This window comes from Cucurbita moschata, unplaced genomic scaffold (assembly GCF_002738365.1).
Source record: "Cucurbita moschata cultivar Rifu unplaced genomic scaffold, Cmos_1.0 Cmo_Scf00003, whole genome shotgun sequence".
NCBI classification, from domain to species: domain Eukaryota; kingdom Viridiplantae; phylum Streptophyta; class Magnoliopsida; order Cucurbitales; family Cucurbitaceae; genus Cucurbita; species Cucurbita moschata.
The window spans coordinates 4,682,138-4,701,558 of NW_019268519.1; the positions used below are offsets into that span (position 1 = coordinate 4,682,138).

The following is a 19,421-nucleotide window of genomic DNA, read 5'->3' on the forward strand; positions in this document are numbered from 1 at the left end:
AGTGTTATGGTCAAATGAGGAAAAAAAATGAGCGCCCAATCTGAGCTGTCCGAAGCGTGAATGATCACCTACTCCCAATTCTACCCTTTACCATTGCTTTTTTCCAATCAAATTCTGCCACGTGTACTAAAAATATTTGCCCATTGCCGACATTTCCTTTGGCCACTCCACCAGTTTATTCCTCCACCACGTTTCCCGACACACACTCTCTGTTTTTTTATTATTATTTATATTTATTCCGTCAAAATTAATTAATAAATTAATTAAGATTGAATTATAAATTTTCATTAACATTTTATATCATTAAAATTATTTATTATGAAATAAATAATTCCACTAAAAAATATTAGCTAATAAATAATTTGACTAAACCAAAAAAAAAAAAAAAAAATTCTTTCTTTTTCCCATAAATATATTTTATATAATTTTAGAATATTTAGTGTGAGAGATAATTTATAATTAATATTTACGGGATAATTAGTAAAATTTATTTAGTTTAATAAGGGTGGGTCGGGATTTGAAATTGTGAAATTCAGGTTAATTAGTAGGGACCAAATTGATAATTTAATTGAAATTAATTAAGTGATGTAAGCATTGGTTTGTTGTAATTTATTATCGAAAATGACTCGGTGTTTTATTATTTAATATTAATTAAAAATATAATGTTAGGTAATTTGTAATTAACAAGAATATGTAAGGTAATTTTTAAAAAAATATAAGTTGAATATTTTTTTAGTTATATAAATAATCATTAAATTTAAAAAAGAAGGTGTGGAAATAAATAAATAATAAAAGAAAAAGGCTTTGTAAAAGAATTGCTCTCACGAGCTAAAACAGTGGCTGTACCTGCGCGCTCTGGAAGGAAGCTTTTCCATTTTTCTTCGCCGGCCGCCATGGATTCCGCTGTCTCCGCTGCCGTCAAGCTCTCCTTCATCGTCTCTTCTCTCCTTCTTTCCTTTCACATTTCCTCTGCCGCACCGGAATATTCGAAGCCTCGGTTGTCGTCTACTTCCTCTAATTCCTCCGGCCAGATTAACTCCAACTCGGTCCTCGTCGCTCTACTGGACTCGCATTACACGGAGCTTGCGGAGCTAATCGAGAAGGCTCTTTTGTTGCAGATTCTTGAAGATGCTGTTGGAAATCATAATCTCACCATTTTCGCGCCGCGAAATGAAGCTCTGGAGCGCGATCTTGACCCCGAGTTCAAGCGGTTTCTTCTCGAGCCGCGTAATTTGAAGTCGCTTCAGACGCTGTTGACGTTTCATGTCATTCCGACTCGGATTGGATTGGGCGAGTGGCCGACTCAGAATGAGACGACTCGCCATCAGACGCTGTCGAATCATGTCCTCCGATTGACGAGCCACCGCACGGGTGAACGAACCGTCGATCTCGCTAAGGTCATTCAACCCGACGCCATTACTCGGCCCGACGGTGTCATCCACGGGATCGAACGGCTTCTCATTCCTCAGTCTGTACAAGATGATTTCAACCGCCGACGTAATCTCCTGGCTATAACTGCTGTGAAACCGGAAGGAGCGCCGGAAGTCGATCCGAGGACTCACCGCTTGAAGAAACCGGCTCCACCGGCCGAGCCGGGGTCTCCCCCGGCACTCCCAATCTACGACGCAATGGCTCCAGGACCGTCGTTGGCTCCGGCTCCGGCTCCTGGACCTGGCGGACCTCACCACCACTTCAACGGGGAACGTCAAGTGAAAGATTTCATTCACACTCTTCTTCACTACGGCGGTTACAACGAAATGGCGGACATATTAGTGAATCTAACGTCCTTAGCCACGGAAATGGGGAGGTTAGTTTCAGAAGGCTATGTATTAACCGTTTTGGCGCCGAACGACGAAGCGATGGCGAAACTTACTACAGACCAACTGAGCGAGCCTGGAGCACCGGAGCAAATCATGTACTACCATTTGATTCCGGAGTATCAGACGGAAGAGAGTATGTACAATGCCGTTCGCCGATTTGGAAAAGTCCGATACGACACCTTGAGACTGCCGCATAAGGTAGTTGCGCAAGAGGCCGACGGTTCGGTCAAGTTCGGTCAGGGAGATGGCTCAGCGTATTTGTTCGACCCTGACATTTACACCGACGGCCGTATCTCAGTGCAGGGGATCGACGGGGTTCTATTCCCGCCGGAGGAGACGGAGGCAAAACTGTCGGCAAAAACAGTTCAACACGTGAAAGTAGTTTCCAAGCCAAGGAGAGGTACATGACAGTTAAATTTCAGCATCGTTTCGTTTTACAATTCATTTTCCATGAATCAATTGCTCTGTTTGACTTTGATTTGTTAGTGTAGCGTCGGTTTTCACGCCGGTTTTTAGGTCTAATTGTCTAGTTCCGGTGGCCGTCTTCAACGGCGGATTGATTAGGGATTTTCCTGGTAGATAAAAAATAATAATATTAAACAAATAAAAGTGGAAGCAATTGCTTGGGATGTGGGGATTTGGTGGCAAAGTTGATGCGTTGAAATGGCCCTTTTCTGAAACTAATTTTCTGGTTGAAGTTTACTTCTGAAGAAAGTGACTGAGTTTCTTCAATGGTGTTGCTTGGAATCTGTATAATCTGATGGAAACAAAAATTCAAAGTAAAATCTTAGTTAGGGTTTCTTGAAGGGAAGAGGAAGAAGTAGCTTGACTTTAAGACCTTGTGGCCATAAACTATCACTTGGATCTTCTGTTTAGTATTGATCATTGGATTTTCTTTACAACTATGCATGTGGGTTTTGTTTGTCTTTATGCAAATTGGATTGAACATGATTAGAATTATCAATGGTGTGGCTGTTGAGTTATCAAAATCCCAAATGAGTAGAAAAATAATTAAAGGTATTCTTCCTCTTACAAACTGAAAAGGTAAGAAATGAACAGGAAAAAAGTGAAGTATGAGGAACAAACAAAATAAATAATTTGGTTGGTGAACTCAGAATATCTTATGGGGTTTTAAGAAATGGGACCCTTCTGAAGAGAGAACCATTGGAACAGCAGCTGGTAGAGAGAAAGAGCTCCTGTGCTTTCCCCATTAAGCTACCCTTTATATAATCCTCTTTACCTAATTGTTCTTATTTATTTTGATCTATAAACATTCAATGAATTTTGTATAAAGATTCATTTGATTCATTATGATTGATTTTCAACACATCATTTAGCATAAACTTGACATGACATACATCTGTTTGTTCATACGAAGTTTATAACCAAACAAAACAATCGAGAATTAAAGAATTTGGAAGTGTTGAATTTTAGAGGCTGTGAATAGAATTAAAAAGTTTCTTTTGTTATTACAATGGCAGGGAAATTGCTTGAAGTGGCTTGTCGGATGCTAGGAGCCTTTGGCCAGGATTCTCATTTCACAACTTGTCAATGAACAGTTTTCGCCGACGATTCTCGAAGAGACAGGTTTCTTTTTGTTTATTCATTTCTTGCTTTGTCATAATTTATCTGCAAGTATGCGTAGAACTTCTTGTTTTGGTCGGTTTGATGATACTTTCTAACAATCATGCCTGCATACTATCCATTTCCTCTTTATGTTAGTACGCTATTTTCAAAACAATTTTAAACTTCGAATAAAGACCCATTAGAAAGAGATCTACTACTTCACTAATGAGCATATATGACTTTTGAATTATCAAATAACTAACTAATTTGAGCATAGTTCAATAGATTAAAATATAGACTAAGAATTAAGAGGTCTAAGTCTTCTATCCCACTTATTATTGAACTCGACGTAGAAAGATATAGACTAAGAATTAAGAGGTCCAAGTCTTCTATCCCACTTATTATTGAACTCGACGTAGAAAGATAGTAGACTAAGAAGTAAGAGGTCCAAGTTTTCTATTCCACTTATTATTGAACTCGAGGTAGAAACAAAGAAATCCTATCAAAGAACATCTAAACCAGTTTGTACTTTTTGTTTAGTGAGAGTTGAGAGTGAATGGAAGAGGTGGAAAACAGATTCATTAATACAGATATTTATGTTTGTTGATTCAGATGCAGAAGTGTCCTACATGAAGATGTAGCCCTCCATCCTTTAATGGAAGGACTTGGGAGGATGGCCTTCATCCTCTCTTTTTTCTTTTTTTCTTTTTTCTTTTTTTGTTCATGTGAGTTTGTGAGTAAAGGAAAGAAAAATCACTGTGAATTTGAATCGACCATACTATTTAGTACATAACTGTATTTTTCTTTTTTTCTTACATTTTTTGTTTTAATAATTTAGATGTTATGGTAATGAGTAAGGTGGAAGGGGTGGAGGAGGAGTGTCTTGTTCTGAATATATTCCCCCATTCAATAATAAATTCAAAGCAGCAATTTGTGCAATACAATAAAAGCAGTATTTTTCCTCTCTTCTGTTCTCATTTCTTCAATGTTTTATCATCATTTCTCCCTTATATAATCATGACCTTAATCTGCATGTTTCTTTTTTAAACTTTATTGTTTGTCATTTAGACCAATGGTTTAAAAATCTACCTGTATCATGTCATAGTAGTAGTACTGTTAAATGTTTGTTCATCGAAATTAGTTTTGGTATGGCAAGTTGGTCCGATATCAATTTGATTTGATGTTGAAATCCCCCATGCGTGCTTAGACATTATCATTTTCAACTTTAAAAAAAAAAAAAAAAATCCTAATTTGATGTTGACGGTGTGACTCATCTATTGTGATTCTGTCCATGTCCGCCTTGAAACATAAACTCTCATGTTTTGTTTTGGGCTTTCTTGAAATTACATTAAAGAAAAATGGAAAAGAAAAGGTTTTTTTTGCCCTCGAATTTTTTTTAATATTATATATTTTACCGTGTCAAATTATTCCTAATATAATGTTTTTATTAAAGTTATAAAATAAAATTTATGATACTTCCATAGTTTGAAAATCTACAAACATTATTGTAATGTTTCTCTAGCTTTCGTCGTTACCTAGGTTTTAATGCTAATTTATATATTTCATATAAACATATAAAACTCATAATAAAATTTGAGGCCTTTTAATAATCTTCACATTCGAGATCCTTAGAACTCGGGGAGCACAGTTAGATGGGAACATCGTATGGAACATATCTTGTTCAAGTAAAGTCGTTGGGTAATCTAAAGTCGTCCTTTCTTCACCCGTAGAAAGCTTTAAAAGGAGGATATTCTAAGTCAAGCACAAACAAATCTCGAAGGATCATGAAGTTGGATCAAGAAAGAAGGCCGAAAAACAAGCAGTAAAGCTCACGTTGTCCACCAGGCATTACAAAGAAGGCAGGATTGATGTAGTTATTGGTAAAGATGAGTACATTTGTAACAAGCTTACAAATTAGAACCAGTCATTTCCAGAAGATAAAAATAAAAGGATAGTCCTTTTCTAAACTCATAAAAACAAACCAATCAACCATTGTATTTCAACAAAGTTGCACTTCATTTTTATTTTAGATGGCAGCAGCAGTGCGAGTGTTGTTGCTTCAACTGCAAATCAGAGCCTAAAAACGTCCCTCGCTCTTGTTTCTCCACCACTCCATAAACTTAACTTGTGCTCCCATGGTGTCCACCCTGTAGAGTTGATACCAATGATTCGCAATCTCATGGCCGAAAGTCCAACCGAATGCACCTCCCGCAAGGAACGACAGCCCAGCACCTGTCAAACACAGAGCTACAGGGTAAGCAACCAAATGTTTACGACCCTTTTACACGTCGCTCGTGGTCAACATTTTAACACGCTAGATACACTTATTGTGTCTTGTGGCTTGCTTTGAAGCAGATTTAAACATAGAGAAATGATTCCCAAGGTCTTGACATATAAACCCAGCTCCTCAACTCTTTTAGAAATGGGACTCTCAAGACTTTGAACCTTGAGGACTTCACTATTCTACCAAAAGACATCACGTTTCAACTTGAGACTCCTAAACTACTCTAAAATATCACCTCATAAATACAAAAAATAGGAATTATTTTAAGCCAGTATTCATTCATCTCAATCAAAGTCATGACTTCATCAAGCTGTGGACATAATTAAGTATCGTTCAAGGTTCTAGCTGATGATAAAATGTTCTTAATTGGTTGAGGAATATATTGGACTTGCATGAAAATGGAAATTAAGAAATGAGTACTGATGAGAGATAAATGATAGTTTGAATGCTACTGCTATTCATTGATTAATATGAAGCAGTTAAGTGGAGAGACAAGGTTGAATACCATGCAAACTTCTAGAGTATTTCCAGGCAACGCCTGCAGTTGACACAGCTCCAATAAGGCTTCCTGTAAGACCAAAGTTTACAGCTTCTCTGGCAGTCTTCAACTGAAAAAGAAAACGAGCAGCTTGTAAACGAGGAATCCAAAGGGCATGTATAGGAGCTCCTAGTAAAGCTCTTAGTAAAATGTAAAACATAATGTCAACCATGCTTAACCCGGTAGTCTCAAAGTAGATATGCTGCCTAAGTAATTATTGGAATTTCATAAGGAAGAACGTGTAGGAATACGCTAGCGAAAAACGACGTAGAGCATGCACCCAGACCAAGTAGTTCACCTTAAGAAGGCAAGGGAGATTACATAATGAATCCATGATCTAACTAGAGAGCATTATAGGCATACATATTAGTCCAGATGAAACCAAAAAATAAACAGGAAATTACTTTTGCATATAAAAATCAAACAAAAACCAGGGAAATAGGTGCGCTAAAAGGTTCCATTAATCAGAATGATGACAACCATCTACCAATACAGTTCACAAATACTTTACTAAAAAGCAATTGATTCCAACCCCGGTGAAACAAGATTGCAATATATCATGATAGAACAATGAATCTAAACAAACCAAGAAAAAGGGTTAAATGAAACAAATCAATTTGATTGTACTGATAATAATCAAATTACAATGACGGGAAAGAAAAGAAAAGGCAAAGTATTATTTCACTTATTATGATCAAAACGATTTCAAAAGACAGTAATTAAGTAGTCCTGTAATGGGCAGCACTTAGTGATAAACTGCTGATCATGAAAAGCATGTTAAAAGGAAATATTTGGTCCAGTTCCCTACTAATAATCACACTATACACTGCACCAGAAGATTGAAAAGTATAACAATCTTCAAATCAATACTGCACAACAAGGGTAGGGAGACAAGGAATGCAAGATCATAACCATTTTGCATCAACAATCATTGGGCTAAGAAATTATAGATTATCCCAAACTCAAAGTAAAAACAATCATCTCCATTGACCTCCAGCTGTTTTACCTTATCAAGGAGAAAGAGTGAACGACCGCATTTAATTTAAGATACACCAATGAACAATTAATAAATCTGGAAGTAAAAGAAAGGGAAAGTGGAAGATGATTTACAACGGGGCCATGAACGGGATCGGAAGCAATAAACTCCTCGACATCGGAGTCAGACCAGGAAGGAAGGGGCTTCTCGCGCTGGACGAAAGGGGAATAGTTGTCGAGGATCGAGAATCTCTCGGACCAAAACTCCTTGTAGCCCTCCCAGTGCTTCCTGAAGAAGGATTGAGAGGAAGAATCTTCCATAATTGTTGCGGCGATTTGAGAATACAGAAACTAATCCGATTGAAAGCAGAAGAACCCCCCGATGGCCGATGGCTGTTCTCTTCAAGCTCTGCAATCTCGTTCTTGAAAGCTCCTTTTGTTTTGTTTCGTTTTTTGTTTCTGTCACGAGAAATAATGAAGGCCGAGGCTGCTGGACTTCTCTACAATTGGGCCCAGCTAAGGCCCAATACTAAAGCCCATTTTTCATTTTGGCCCAAACGATATTTCTTAAACTAATTTTAAAAATCCCGTCAAATATAGAGATGTCCATTTAATTCGAGTTAGTTCTCTCGAATCTTTTCTTTTGTAAAAAGGGTAATAGTGACATTTCATCCAAACCAGTGCTGACCACACCATGAGAGACGAAAGTGCAGGTAATGCTAGTTGGCGAAGTTGCATTAAGCATCCCTAGCGGTACGAAAAGAGAGGTCATGATGGTATCATCCAAGTCTATACTACTCCTCATGGAGTAGATCTTGCATCCAACCAAGTCTTTGACCAGGGAACGGGAGAATTCCCACTACTACTGGCTAATGTTGTCTCAGAACTCTTCTGTCCTTTCCTTAAAAAACCAAAATCCTAGCATGTCTCACTAGATGAGACAATAATTATCCAAAAGCTCAGTGCTACAACCTACGCTCGAGAGGATCTTAAAAGTGTTCGGCGTAATAACATTAGCCTATGCAAATCATGGTTGTTTGATATTGCCAAGTGTCATTCAATCATAGGCCAGTTATAGCCACATACAATGGTGTGTATGAGAAGAATGACAAATATTTGTAATTTTTAAGGAATGGAATAATTAGGAATCCACTGTCATTAACAATGTCCGCTGCCTATGAAGAAGATTGTGCATCACTTTGGTGAATCATAGCACTTGGTTAGACACCTTTGAGCTCAGCGTTCTGGAAACTGGAGGCGACGATCGAAATTTGGATCGAGCAGTCGCCTTTCTTGGCTACAAGCTGACCTTCTCCAATGCTCGGAGCTGAAGTTTGACGGGATAGTCACGAACGCACCCGATTCGGGGGCCTGCACCAGTTGTCCATTTGCAGGATAGCTGCTTTCCCAGTTGATATGATTTTGTTTCTTTGTGTGAGTTTATTCTTTTCAGTATTGATTCATCAGGGATGATCTCTACCTTACAACTTCCGGTCAACAATGGTTCTTGCTCTGGCGAATCGGGTTTATCGATGCTCATTTCTTCAGCAACAATGGCCACAGTTCCATCATCCAGACCAGCACTCGACTCCTTGGATGAACTGCTCGTTCGCGTTTGTTCTACATTGTCTTTCTCATCATCTGGGCTCATCTGAATTTAATTAAAACAAAGATGTTAAGCTATGTTCCAGTTTCACTAGAAAAGAAGATTTGAGTTCTCACCTTTACGTGTGTGAGATCGACATTGTTTTCTGCAAGGAAGGAGACAAATTCCTGAAAGTTTTCCTCTGTGGGACGGTAATGACCACTATGAGGCCAAACTGCCTGATACGAAGACGAGAAACTATCGTTAAATGAACACTCGAGGATAAAGACAAGCAGTTTATGTAACAGTTCAAGTCTACCGTTAGTGGATATTGTCCTCTTTGAGCTTTCACTTTCAAACTTCCCCGGAAGGTTTTTAAAATGCATCTGCTAGAGAGAGGTTTCCCCATAAAGAATGTTTCATTCCCCTCTCCAACCAATGTGAGATCTTACAATCCACCTACTTCATGGCCTAACGTCCTCACAAGCACTCGTTCCTCTCTCCAATAAGGGGTCAACGTCCTCGCTGGCACTCGTTCCTCTCTCCAACCAATGTGGAACCTCTACTTCAAGGCCTAGCGTCCTCGCTGGCATACTGCCCGATGTCCGACTCTGATACCATTTGTAACAGTCCAAGCCCACCATTAGTAGATATTGTTCTTTTTGGGCTTTCCCTTTTGGCCTTACCCTCAAGGTTTTTCAAACATGTCTACTAAGGAGAGGTTTCCATACTCTTATAAAGAATGTTTCATTTCTCTCTCCAACCGATGTGGGATCTCACAATCCACTCCCATTCGAGGCCTAGCGTCCTCGCTGGCACTCAGTTTCTCTCTCCAATAAGGGGCCAAACATCCTCACTAGCACTTGTTCCTCTCTCCAATTGATGTGGGAACTCACAGTCCACCCCCCTTCAAGACCCAACGTCCTCGCTGGCACACCGCCCGGCGTGACTCTGATACCATTTGTAACAGCCCAAACCCACCGAGCAAATATTGTTCTTTTTGGGCTTTCCCTTGAGAATTTTTAAAACGTGTTTGCTAGGGAGAGGTTTCCACACCCTTATAAAGAATGTCTTGTTTCCCTCTCCAACTGATGAGGGATCTCAGTTCAGATAGTAAGAACTCCAAAGAAAAGAGAAGAAAGAAACTTGTACCTGTAGGATGCCATTTTCGATAACCAATCTCCCAGCAGCCAACGTGGCTCCTCCAGCCAAGAAACTCGAATGATGAAACGTGCCCTTCATCTTCTTTCCAACATACAAGACTTTCGAGGTACTGAGAACAAATATCCACTTCTCGTGCTTATCGACTCTAGTCGTGTGAACAAGTTCCCCAGATCGCTTGTAAACGAACTTCCCATCCTTCACAACAACTTCATAGGCTGTTCTTTCCAACTGAAAGAAGAACATGTGGATGATTCATGATTCCATATATAATACAGATTATGCAGATAAAGAATGAATGAGAGGCTCACTGGGCCCAAATACTTGATACACTGTTGCTGAAGTTTCACTCTGGGGCACTCTTCAACAAGATCTAATTCCTTCCCTTCTCCTATATCCAACCTAAAAAGCATATGCGCTTTAGTTTGTGTAATGTTTCGACATCTAACACGTCTAACACTCTAGCACCTCCGGACACGTGTTGGATACTTGCTATAGTTCAATATAATATGTACGCTAATTTTACAAAGGCAATACGAGTATGCATGTCGTATGCTTGTTAAGTATGATAAGTACTAAATTCGTAGTGCGAAAAATACATCAAAATCATCATTAAAGCACGTCAACTTTATACTTTCTTCGAGGATCAATTATATATGTTTTTAAAAGGAAGTAGATTTAAGTAAAAGTGTTGTGTTTTAGGTTTTCACAAAACAACGTGGCACTATATACATGTTTTGTTTATCTCGTTTTCGTATTCATACTTCTTAGTGTAACAGCCTAAGCCTACCGCTAACAGATATTGTCCTTTTTGGGCTTTCCCTTTTGGGCTTCCCCTCAAGATTTTAAAATGCGTCTCCTAGGGAGAGGTTTCCACACCCTTGTAAAGAATGCTTCGTTCCCCTCTTCAACCAACGTGGGATCTCCCAATCGATTTAAGAGAGGACGAGTGTCAGCCAGGAAGCTGGGTCCCGAAGGGGGGTGGATTGTGAGATCCCACATCGGATGGAGAGGGGAACGAAACATTCTTTATAAGGGTGTGGAAACCTCTCCCTAGCAGGCGAGTTTTAAGACTTTGAGGGGAAGCCCGGAAGGGAAAACCCAAAGAGGACAATATCTACTAATGGTGGGCTGGGGCCGTTACAAATGCACCGTCGGAACCTGGCTCTGATACCATTTGTAACAATCCAAGCCCACCGCTTGTAGATATTGTCTTTTTTGGGCTTTCCCTTCCAAGCTTCTCCTCAAGGTTTTAAAACGCATCTGCTAAGAAGAGGTTTCCACACCCTTATAAAGAGTGCTTCGTTCCCCTCTCCAACCGAGGTGGGATCTCACACTTAGTATCCAGCCTATTATACTCTAAATCTTTAGTTTCCACAAACCCTGAATTCTAGTGTTGAAGCTTTAAATTTTGATGAAGGAATATTTACCAATAAAAAAAGGGTTGTTGGCTCTGACAATGAAGCCATTTTTCATAATACAGCTGCAAGTTCTGGCCATATCGATGTCGTGGATCGATCTGAAAAAAAGAAAAGGAAAATCTAATTAGTAACAGCGCGTTCATAATCGAAAACAAGGACGACTATGTAACAATTTAGTTCTCGAGACCAATAGACATAACAGCCTCAAGCCAGTGCTGTAGAGCAAGCATTTGAGCTTTTTCATTTTTGGACAAACCCTTTCCAACCTGTAATGATGTTTTAAAACATATGATTAGATCCTTAAAAGATGTTTGGTAGGTTCAAAAAACATGGTGAAATTTACCCTGGCAGCTCTGGTTCTAGCTCGGGACCATCGCGAAACAGCAGTTTTATGTTTCTCAATGTCAAAAAACGACACGGAACTCCTCCTGAGCTCAGCAAAATTCAAGAGTGTCCACCTGAAACAAAGACAACCTTTGTGAACAAACTCATAGTGTTTCCATTTTGATTATGAACAAAGACATGAGCCCATACACATACCAACTCTTCTCTGCAAGAACTGCACAATCAGCCAGCCTTCTCCTGGTTCTGAAGCTTTTATAAACTCTCTGCAATTGCGTTGCAGCCATATGCTCCCGGTTCGTGGGACCAAGGTCCATAATCATTTGGATCCCATCACGACTCTCGGCTCTGGGAGATCGATTCTCCATGCCTTCGCTCTTCGGACTATTCACTACAATATGCAACTCTTCCTCCTCGGTAATCTTCTTCAAATCTTTACCTTTGAAGCTAACAGATGATTCTAATGCTGTCCTCCCCGATTCGACCCCATTTCCGACACCAATGTGTTTGGCCAACGGACACGAAAAGAAAGCCCCCATATTAGCAAAACCGGTTCAGCAAAGCTAAGATGAACACTGTTCCTGCTACAATAAGCAACCCAGAAATGAGAATGAAAAATTGAACACAAAAGAAGTGATAAATCTTCAAGGAACAGACAGAGTCAATCTCTTAACAAACAAGTAGAATTTATGCTTACAAATAGACCAACGCACAATCAATCCCAAGGATACTTTATAAGAAAACAAAGAAGTGCAAGATATAAATGCTAAACTTGAAGTCCAAGGAGAGTTTCCCTTAATTTTCAAGCCCACAACAATGCATTAACAGCAAAAAACAGGCATGTTTTCCATTCGAGGATTGAGACGAAGATTCTCCCATATCAGTCGTGTCGAACAACATATAATATCTCTATGTAACTCAAAATTACAAGTTTTTTCATTATACTCATCAACAAAACGCTCTTTCCAAGATTCCTCCTCTTCTTCGTCGCTCTTCCCCTTTCATTTTTTTTCATCGATTCCGTTGCAGATCTATCATTATCACTCTACGTGTGCCAAGGAGATATCCATTTAACTCATGGGATTCACCACGAATACAGCGAAGAATGGGAGAGAGAGCAGAAGAGATTTCTCCCCGTTAGCTAAACAGGGTGAAAGATGTTTTTTATTTTTTGTTCTTTTGAGACTCAACAAAACTCAAGATGTCGTTAGGCAAACAAGTTAAACCGGATCATCAGATGCATCCCCACACTTTGTCCCTCTTGTCAAGGGACCCTAGACACTTCCCTTGCACAGTCCCCGTCTGTTGAGGATTATTGGGAGTGAGTCCCACATTGGTTAATTTAGTGGAAGATCATGGGTTTATAAGTGAGGAATACTATCTCTATTGGTATGAGGCCTTTTGGGAAAGCCCAAAGCAAAACCATGAGAGCTTATGCTCAAAGTGAACAATATCATACCATTGTGGAGAGTCGTGATTCCTAACATGGTATCAGAGTCATGCCCTAAACTTAACTATGTCAATAGAATCCTCAAATATCGAACAAAGAATTGTGAGCCTCGAAGGTGTAGTCAAAAGTGACTAAAGAGTCGAATTAAGGGGAGGCAATTCGAGAGCTCCATAAGCCTCAGGGGAGGCTTATAGTGTACTTTGTTCGAGGGGAGGATTGATGAGGATTAATGGGAATGAGTCCCACATTGGTTAATTTAGTGGAAGATCATGGATTTACAAGTGAGGAATACTATCTCCTTTTGGAAAAGCCCAAAGCAAAACCATGAGAACTTATGCTCAAAGTGAACAATATCATAACATTGTGGAGAGTCGTGATTCCTAACACCGTCTCCACCCTGCCCTAGTATTGGTCTCATAAAAGGTTTCTATACGTATCATCTATACACAATTTAGGCCTTAAGGGAAAAGAGGAACTCAAAATTGTAATATCATTCAAGAGAAACAATACATATTGTGAAATCAGTGGCCAGTTATAGCCCTATGCATGTGTGTATCTATCTACTTCTATGTATAATTTCATGTTTCTTCTCATTTCTCACAAGTAAAATTGATCATAGTACAAAGATTTATCTGTACACTTAAAGAAAGGAATGAATAACAAATATTTGTATCATATTTTCTTCCATCCACAAACAATGAATGAATAGAATAATCAGGAATCAATAGTCATTACCAAGTTTGCTGCTGCTGATGTTCCCTTGAACAAAGGGGAAGAAGTTTGTGTATTGCTCCGGTGAATCATATCGATGGGCCTAGACACCCTCGGGCTGAGCATACTGACAACCTTCGGCGAGCAATGAAATTCAGACTGCACAGCCGTCTTTCTTGGCGACAAGCTGACCTGCTCCAATGCTCGGATCTGAAGTTCGACTGGATAGTCACGAACACACCCAATTCGGGGGCCTGCACCAGTTGTCCATTTGCAAGATAACTGCCTGCCCAGTTGATATGATTTTGTTTCTTTGTGTGAGTTTATTCTATTCAGTATTGAATCGTCCGGGATGATCTCTATCTCATAACTCTCACTTTCCTCTTGTAACAAGTTTTTCGTTGGAGCTTCGGTATCTAGCTCTGATCTCGTTTCTTGGTTTTCCATCTCGAGTTTCTCGATCAGGTTAACCCTATCTGGTATGTGAAGATTGGTTAACTTTGTACTCAGATTGATTGACCTCTTGGGTTCAAATAGTTTGGTAGTTCCCCATGTTTCTTTCTCTGGCAAATCTGATTTATTGCCAGTCATTTCTTCAGCCATGATCTCTGCTATGCCATCATCAGGACCATGACTCAACTGTTGAACCCAATCCTCCTCGGTCGAGCCGAGTCGAACATGAAGACTGCTCTTTTGCATTTGTAGTCCATTGTCTTCCTCGTCATCTGGACTCATCTGAATTGAACAAAAAGAAAAACATGTCAACCTATGTTCTCATTTCATAACATCTTAGATCCATGCTTTCAATTTCTCACCTTTACATCAGTGAGGTCGACATTGTTTTCTGTAAGGAAGGAGATAAGTTCCTGAAAATTTTCTTCCGTGGGACGATAATGACCGCTATGAGGCCAAACTGCCTGTTAAAAAGGACGATGAATCGTTGTTAAATCGTAAGAACTCGAGAATATAAAGAAGAACGAAACTTCTAAAAGCTCTCTGTCTTTACCTTTAGAGTCCCATTTTCGACAACCAATCTTCCAGCAGCCGATGTGGCTCCTCCAGCTAAGAAACTCGAATGCTGAAACGTACCCTTCTGTTTCTTGCCAACATACAAAGCTTTAGAAGTGCTGAGAACAAATATCCACTTCACGTGCTTATCGACTCCGGTCGTGTGAAGGAGTTCCCTGGATACCTTGTACATGAACTTCCCATCCTCCACGACAACTTCATAAGCTATTCTTTCCAGCTGAAAGAACACATGAATGATTCAATATTTCATATATAACACAAACGATGCGAACAAAGAACGAAGCGATACAAGTTTTAGAGGCTCACCGGACCCAAGTACTTGATACACTGCTGTTGAAGTTTCACCCTGGGGCATTGTTCAACAAGATTTACTTCCTTCCCTTCTCCTATATCCAACCTGATTCGAGCACAGCTTTTAGAAATCGAAAACCAGAACTTTAGTATTGATGCTTCGAAATTTTGGTCAAAGTATACCTACCAATAGAAAAAGGGTTGTCCACTCTGACAATGAAGCCACTTAACATAATAGAACTGTAGGTTGTGACCGTATCGATGTCGTGGATCGATCTGGCAAAAGAAAAAGAAAAATAAAGTTAGTGATACCGAGTTGGTGACCAAAAATAGGAACTGAGTAACACTTTATTTATCAAATTCAATAGACTTACCGCCTCGAGCCAGTGCTGTAAAGCAAGCTTTTGACCTTTTTCATTTTTGGACAGACCCTTTCCAACCTGTAATGATGTTTGAAAACATATGGTCAAAAACTTTTCTGGTGTAGGTAAGTTCATGACAAGAGCTGGTAAAAACATGTAAAAATTTACCTTGGCAGCTCTGGTTCTTGCTCGAGCCCACCGTGAAAGCGCAGTTTCGTGTTTCTCAATACCGAAAAACGATATGGAGCTCCTCTTGAGCTCAGCAAAATCCAAGAGTTTCCACCTGCAACAAAGATCGCCATTATATACAAGCATAAAATAGATCCATCTTAGAGCAAAGACACAAGCAAGAACATACCAACTCTGCTCTACAAGAACTGCACAATCAGCCAGCTTTCTCCTCGTTCGGAAGCTTTTATAAACTTTCTGCAATTTCATAGCTGCTATGTGCTTTGGGTTGGTTGGATCGAGACATGTCGTTTTGATCCCATCACGAGTCTCCGATCTAGGTGTTTGATTCTCTATCTCTTTACTTTTGGGACTATCAGCTACAACGTGCAATTCTTCATCCTTTCGAGTAGCTGCAGCTTCCATTGAATCCATCTTCTCCAACTCTCCACCTTTGAAGCTAACAGATGTTTCTAATGCCATCCTCCCCGACCCGACCGATCTCATTATTTTACTCTCCAAATCTCTGCTATTGAAACTGACGGATCGCACCAAAGTTCTCACTTCATCATCTCCAAAACTTATGGATTTTACAATAGATTTTATCCAATTTTCTACATCATAGTACTGAGCCAAATGACAGGAAAAGAAAGCCCCCATTTCTGCAAAAAAATTAGCTCAGCAACACCAAGATAACGAACAGTATTCCTGTAACAACAAGAAACCACCCAGAAATGAGAATGAAAAATCCAACAAAACAGAAAAAAATGGACAAAATCAACCCCTTAACACATAAACTGAATTTAAGATTAAAAAAAGACACACATAATCAAACCACAAACATGTTTTAAAAGAAAACAAAGAAGTAAAACATACAAATGCTTCATGTTCAAGCCCAACAACAAGCCTGTTCTCCATTAAAACAAGAACAGCAGCAAACAAACAAGCCTGTTCTAGAATCATAGATCTGTGTTACAGTTCAGGAACAGGATTCTAAAAGAACCAAACAACCTCAACCTTTAAAACTAAGTAACCAACAATGATTCAGGGGAAAAAAACAAAGAGAAAACGAGCATTACAAACAGACCCATCTACAAAAACTAGCAGAACACTCCAATGGAAGCAAATATCAATGAAGCAAAGAACTGGGAAGAGCTCATTTGATCAGAAAACACACAAAAATAGCAAAACAACAGGTGGGTACTGTAAGAAAAGCTTGTAATGGCGGATTTATACCTTAAATCGGAGGGAAGTTTTGAGGTGGGGATTTTGATTCGTGAAGAATGTGAAAGAATGAGTAAGGTGTCAGGGAGCAATGTTGAGAGGAATCGAAAAGGGTGATGAGTTTGGATTTATAAAGGAATCGAAGAGAAAAGCGGAAGAGGGAGTGAAAGAGACTTTCCCACCAGGGCAGAGAGGACGGCTGGTACGCGACTTTCCAACCAAAACCATATTTTAAATGCTCTAATTTTTGGAATAAAGTCCATTAGTATCTTGGTTCCCCCTCTTGAATATTTTTCTTTAATTCTCCGTCCCGACAATTCAAGCTTACTACTAGTAGATATTATCCATTTTTATCTGTGACATATTGCTGTCCGTCTTACGATTTTAAAACGCGTCTGCTAGGGAGTGGTTTCCACACCCTTACAACGAATGTTTTATTCTCATCTCCAACTGATGTGGGATGTCACTGTCATTCTGTCCTTATGATTGTTCTTGTTCGGACGTGGTCTCAAATGTTCCAAAATTATAATATAAGATATTTACGAATTTATTTATTATTAAAATCTAAATATTATATTTTTTTAACTTATTAAAATTTTATAACATATAAATATTATTTTTAATGAAGTAAAATATAAATAATTTAAAGTTGAGCTGAAAAAAAAATGTTATATTATTTAGATTTACTGAAAGGAATAAAAATATTTTAATTTTATCCTTTTACCCTTTTCATTTTATTAAAACAATTTATTTTATTAATAGTTATAAATAAAATATATAATTTCTGGGACGGGGACATTTCTTTTTCAAATTAATATATATTAAATAGTTTTATTTTCTTACTCTTATTTAATGCCTTAAATTATTATTTTATTTTGTTTTCAATTAAAAGCGAACGGAATAAACTTTTAAATGTTTGCTCTGGTCAAGAAATGGGAGGAGAACAAACCACCATTTATGAAAGCGTGTAAACCTTCTCTTAGCAGATGTATTTTAAAATCTTGAGGGGAACCTCGAAAGAAAAACTTAAAGAGGACAATATCTGCTAGCGAAGGATCTAAGCCGTTATATATATATATATATATAGTTGTAAAAGTTCAAAATTATCCGTGACTAATAATATATTTGAGTTCAAGAAAAATAATATATGGTTTACCAATAAAATATATTCGAATTTGAAAATTCATAAACTAAGATTTTTTTTTTAATTAAATTAAAAATAGCTATATAAGATTTTTTTCCATAATAAATTTTTGTAATAAATTTTATTGCCACTCTATCAAGGGAAGCTACCATGGTTGACTAGTTTATGGTCATTGTAACTTGAATCACAAGGTATTGAGGAAAAAACTTACCAAATTGATTTTTTTTTTTTTTTTTTTTTTTAATAATATTCATAGACTTAACTACAAATAATAATAATAATATAAATATTGTACGGTAATATTGTTAAAAATACCTAAACCGACATTGAATCTCATTCGATAGTCTAAGATCCATATAGCTAGCCTATGTTCGAATCGTGCAAATGATTAGGTTTGTGGGTTTAATACAGTCTTAAGGTTAAGATATCATTTTGGCCGTTATACTTTAAAATTCGTTTTATTTTATTCAAACTGTGAACTAAAATTATTTGGATATGAAGTTCGGAAGGAACGTAAATTAACTCATTGTAACATAGTCTAAAACACAAGTAATATTAATGTTGTCTCAAATCATTTAATTACTTTCTAGAAGAAAATGAGCGGAGATTATCTCATTTATTATTGATTATGATCGAAATTGGAGAGAGAGTGAGAAATTAGGAAGCTTATGGGGAAGGTTCCTTAACAATTGAAAAGGCTTTTGATGTGTCATTAAATTCTACAATTGACGAGTTGTTTTCATTTCAGCCAAATTTGGCTAACTTAATCTATTCTACTGACTCGATCCACCTTTGTTAATCTACCATTTAATGTGTATTTATTTCGGTAGGTTTGTCTAATTCAAGATTTTAAATGGGTCGGATTCATATACGTGATTTGACATGTATTTATAACTTCAGAGATGGTAGCGCTATATAATTCTAGATTCGATAAAGACCGAGTCTTCGTGTACAATTGATAAGTGTATGTTTGCTTATCCTAAACTACGAACTTGGTCAATCTCGTAGGTTAAAGACAATGATATTGTTAGAAAGTATGGTTCCGAAAGTGACTTCATTTCGTTTGGTAAGACTCAACTCCTCACTTTACGTTAGCGAACCCACAGGTCGAGCCAGGGCTCTACGCTCTTTCTTTCTCTGTGGGACAATGGTGGGGAGAGAAGGAATGCGTTGAGATGGCGAACAATAAGACTACAACTCAATTTCGGGTTTTCCCTCCACGAGATAAACCCATTGCAAATTCAAGTTAAAGCTCGAGTTTTTAATGATAATTAAATTTTTTCCTTAAAAAATCCAAATTAGGGTTTGAAACTTATAAACTTGAGAACATTTCAAAGGAAAATTGAATTT

The 19,421-nt window shown here is 38.2% G+C and overlaps 4 protein-coding genes across 4 annotated transcripts; 1 reads left to right on the forward strand and 3 right to left on the reverse strand.

Moving 5' to 3' along the window:
- The first annotated feature begins 756 nt into the window (after positions 1-756).
- LOC111439395 (fasciclin-like arabinogalactan protein 17) lies at positions 757-4,351 on the forward strand. The gene is made up of 3 exons (XM_023077088.1): positions 757-2,220; positions 3,302-3,407; positions 3,999-4,351. Exons 1-2 carry the CDS (start codon positions 894-896, stop codon positions 3,373-3,375), a joined length of 1,401 nt encoding a protein of 466 aa, XP_022932856.1. The 5' UTR covers positions 757-893; the 3' UTR covers positions 3,376-3,407; positions 3,999-4,351.
- An 809-nt stretch (positions 4,352-5,160) lies between these two features.
- On the reverse strand, positions 5,161-7,626 carry LOC111434163 (succinate dehydrogenase subunit 6, mitochondrial-like). Its single transcript, XM_023071509.1, has 3 exons — positions 7,319-7,626; positions 6,176-6,278; positions 5,161-5,618 (listed from the first exon to the last, which is right to left on the reverse strand). Exons 1-3 carry the CDS (start codon positions 7,502-7,504, stop codon positions 5,464-5,466), a joined length of 444 nt encoding a protein of 147 aa, XP_022927277.1. The 5' UTR covers positions 7,505-7,626; the 3' UTR covers positions 5,161-5,463.
- A 724-nt stretch (positions 7,627-8,350) lies between these two features.
- Positions 8,351-12,357, reverse strand: LOC111434142 (IQ domain-containing protein IQM2-like). Its single transcript, XM_023071465.1, has 8 exons — positions 11,891-12,357; positions 11,694-11,808; positions 11,551-11,616; positions 11,360-11,448; positions 10,241-10,331; positions 9,921-10,160; positions 8,906-9,007; positions 8,351-8,834 (listed from the first exon to the last, which is right to left on the reverse strand). Exons 1-8 carry the CDS (start codon positions 12,229-12,231, stop codon positions 8,481-8,483), a joined length of 1,398 nt encoding a protein of 465 aa, XP_022927233.1. The 5' UTR covers positions 12,232-12,357; the 3' UTR covers positions 8,351-8,480.
- Positions 12,358-13,615: 1,258 nt separating this feature from the next.
- LOC111434117 (IQ domain-containing protein IQM2-like) lies at positions 13,616-17,121 on the reverse strand. Its single transcript, XM_023071432.1, has 9 exons — positions 16,940-17,121; positions 15,894-16,411; positions 15,704-15,818; positions 15,548-15,613; positions 15,361-15,449; positions 15,189-15,279; positions 14,860-15,099; positions 14,669-14,770; positions 13,616-14,588 (listed from the first exon to the last, which is right to left on the reverse strand). Exons 2-9 carry the CDS (start codon positions 16,361-16,363, stop codon positions 13,857-13,859), a joined length of 1,905 nt encoding a protein of 634 aa, XP_022927200.1. The 5' UTR covers positions 16,364-16,411; positions 16,940-17,121; the 3' UTR covers positions 13,616-13,856.
- Positions 17,122-19,421: the final 2,300 nt, after the last annotated feature.

Bases quoted from the DNA above. Each gene is read 5' to 3' on its own strand.
- LOC111439395 (XM_023077088.1), top strand. From the start codon at position 894: ATGGATTCCGCTGTCTCCGCTGCCGTCAAGCTCTCCTTCATCGTCTCT. The intron at 2,221-3,301 runs GTACATGACAGT...TTACAATGGCAG, and splicing joins AGTTTCCAAGCCAAGGAGAG to GGAAATTGCTTGAAGTGGCT.
- LOC111434163 (XM_023071509.1), bottom strand. From the start codon at position 7,504: ATGGAAGATTCTTCCTCTCAATCCTTCTTCAGGAAGCACTGGGAGGGC. The intron at 6,279-7,318 runs GTAAATCATCTT...TTTCTTTTTCAG, and splicing joins ATCCCGTTCATGGCCCCGTT to TTGAAGACTGCCAGAGAAGC. The intron at 5,619-6,175 runs GTATTCAACCTT...TGTGTTTGACAG, and splicing joins ATACTCTAGAAGTTTGCATG to GTGCTGGGCTGTCGTTCCTT.
- LOC111434117 (XM_023071432.1), bottom strand. From the start codon at position 16,363: ATGGGGGCTTTCTTTTCCTGTCATTTGGCTCAGTACTATGATGTAGAA. The intron at 15,280-15,360 runs GTAGGTATACTT...TGCTCGAATCAG, and splicing joins GGACAACCCTTTTTCTATTG to GTTGGATATAGGAGAAGGGA. The intron at 14,771-14,859 runs GTAAAGACAGAG...CCTTTTTAACAG, and splicing joins TCGAAAATGGGACTCTAAAG to GCAGTTTGGCCTCATAGCGG.
- LOC111434142 (XM_023071465.1), bottom strand. From the start codon at position 12,231: ATGGGGGCTTTCTTTTCGTGTCCGTTGGCCAAACACATTGGTGTCGGA. The intron at 10,332-11,359 runs GTAAATATTCCT...TATGCTTTTTAG, and splicing joins CAACAACCCTTTTTTTATTG to GTTGGATATAGGAGAAGGGA. The intron at 8,835-8,905 runs GTGAGAACTCAA...AATTAAATTCAG, and splicing joins TCGATCTCACACACGTAAAG to ATGAGCCCAGATGATGAGAA.